This window comes from Sinocyclocheilus rhinocerous, unplaced genomic scaffold (assembly GCF_001515625.1).
Source record: "Sinocyclocheilus rhinocerous isolate Xijiao unplaced genomic scaffold, SAMN03320098_v1.1 C36580745, whole genome shotgun sequence".
In the NCBI taxonomy this organism is placed as follows: domain Eukaryota; kingdom Metazoa; phylum Chordata; class Actinopteri; order Cypriniformes; family Cyprinidae; genus Sinocyclocheilus; species Sinocyclocheilus rhinocerous.
In genome coordinates this window covers 1-1,328 of record NW_015783431.1, presented here as the reverse complement: position 1 = coordinate 1,328, position 1,328 = coordinate 1, and the positions used below count along the sequence as shown (strand labels likewise).

Below are 1,328 nucleotides of genomic sequence, written 5' to 3'. Positions count from 1 at the left end.
TTACATAATCATATATTATTAATTTTTTATTTTTATTTTTTTTTTTACAGTTTTTTTTGTTTTAAAAGAAAATTATTTTATGAATATGTACCATTTTTAGGCACTTGACATTCAAATGATTTTTATTAAACCGTACTAAACAAAATAGTCATTTCCTATTATTTTATATATTGTTGTTACACAATTTTGCCTTTTGCATGGAGTTTCTTAACTATTTGAAACCGTTTGAATTACTCGAGTCAAAGAACAGGTTTGTCACTATCTTCTGAGGATCATCCGCGTGTCTCTGTTGTATGTGTAGGTTCTGACTCTGTGTAGGCCGGTGGACTCTCGTTTGGAGCATGTGGACTTTGAGAGTTTGCTGCAGTGGCTCAGTGTGACCAGACTCCTGCAGGTCTTCGCTTCTCTGCTGCTGGAGAGGAGAGTGATCTTCATCGCAGACAAACTCGGGTACAGACCACCACCCATGCTGATACCCACATAGAGCTACGGCTAGAATTAAATTCAAACCTAACTCTGTTTGTCTCTGGCCAGTGTCTTATCCCGATGTGCCCATTCTGCCTTGGCGTTGCTGTATCCCTTCACGTGGCAGCACACGTTCGTACCGGTGCTTCCTGCCAACATGCTGGACATATGCTGCTCTCCCACTCCTTTTGTAATGGGGGCGCTGTCTCCATCTTTGCCTGAGGTGCTGGATATGCCCATTGAGGAGGTCAGTCACTTTGAAGGAGCCTATTTAAGTCCACTTAAAATTCTAATCAAGGCTTTTTCCACCAAAATTGGTAGTAATTAATTTTTTAGTAATAATTTCAAACATCTTTCTGACCTGTAGACCTTAGTCAGGGTAGTGCCATATTTAATATTTTACAGGAATTAAATTGAGGCTGTGAGGGATAGAAATACAGTGGGTTCAATGGATTGTACTTTTGTTTAGCAACTAATGTATCTAATGTAACTAATGTTTAGCATCTGATGAAACATCTTTCCGAAAATAACTTTCAACTGAACGTGTTCCAGGACCTTTATACAGTGGGTATCATTGTAAAGACTGTATGTCTTATCCCTCACAGCCTCGTTTTCATCTGCATTAAATTCAATAAGCTGACTAAGATCCACAGAATAAAGATCTTTATGTACATGATTTAATAAACACTGAGTAATATTGATGTATGATGTATTGGTGGTCATGTGTGAATGTGTTAAAGATTTCCAGAGATTTTCTCAGATTAGTTTTAATAATTTGACTGGGTTATGAACAATAGAGTGTTTTATTTCAAAACAATCCAGTTTTATATGATGCACAAAACCTTTCAGTCTTACTTAAGAAT

General features: G+C 37.0%; 1 protein-coding gene across 1 annotated transcript; it reads left to right on the top strand.

Annotated features, from left to right (window-relative positions):
• Positions 1-301: 301 nt before the first annotated feature.
• Positions 302-712, top strand: LOC107736236 (DENN domain-containing protein 2A-like; the record flags this gene model as incomplete). The annotated part of the gene is made up of 2 exons (XM_016547702.1): positions 302-450; positions 535-712. Coding segments are annotated over 2 exons (327 nt in total), but the record flags the coding sequence as incomplete, so codon positions are not given.
• Between the last annotated feature and the right edge of the window lie 616 nt (positions 713-1,328).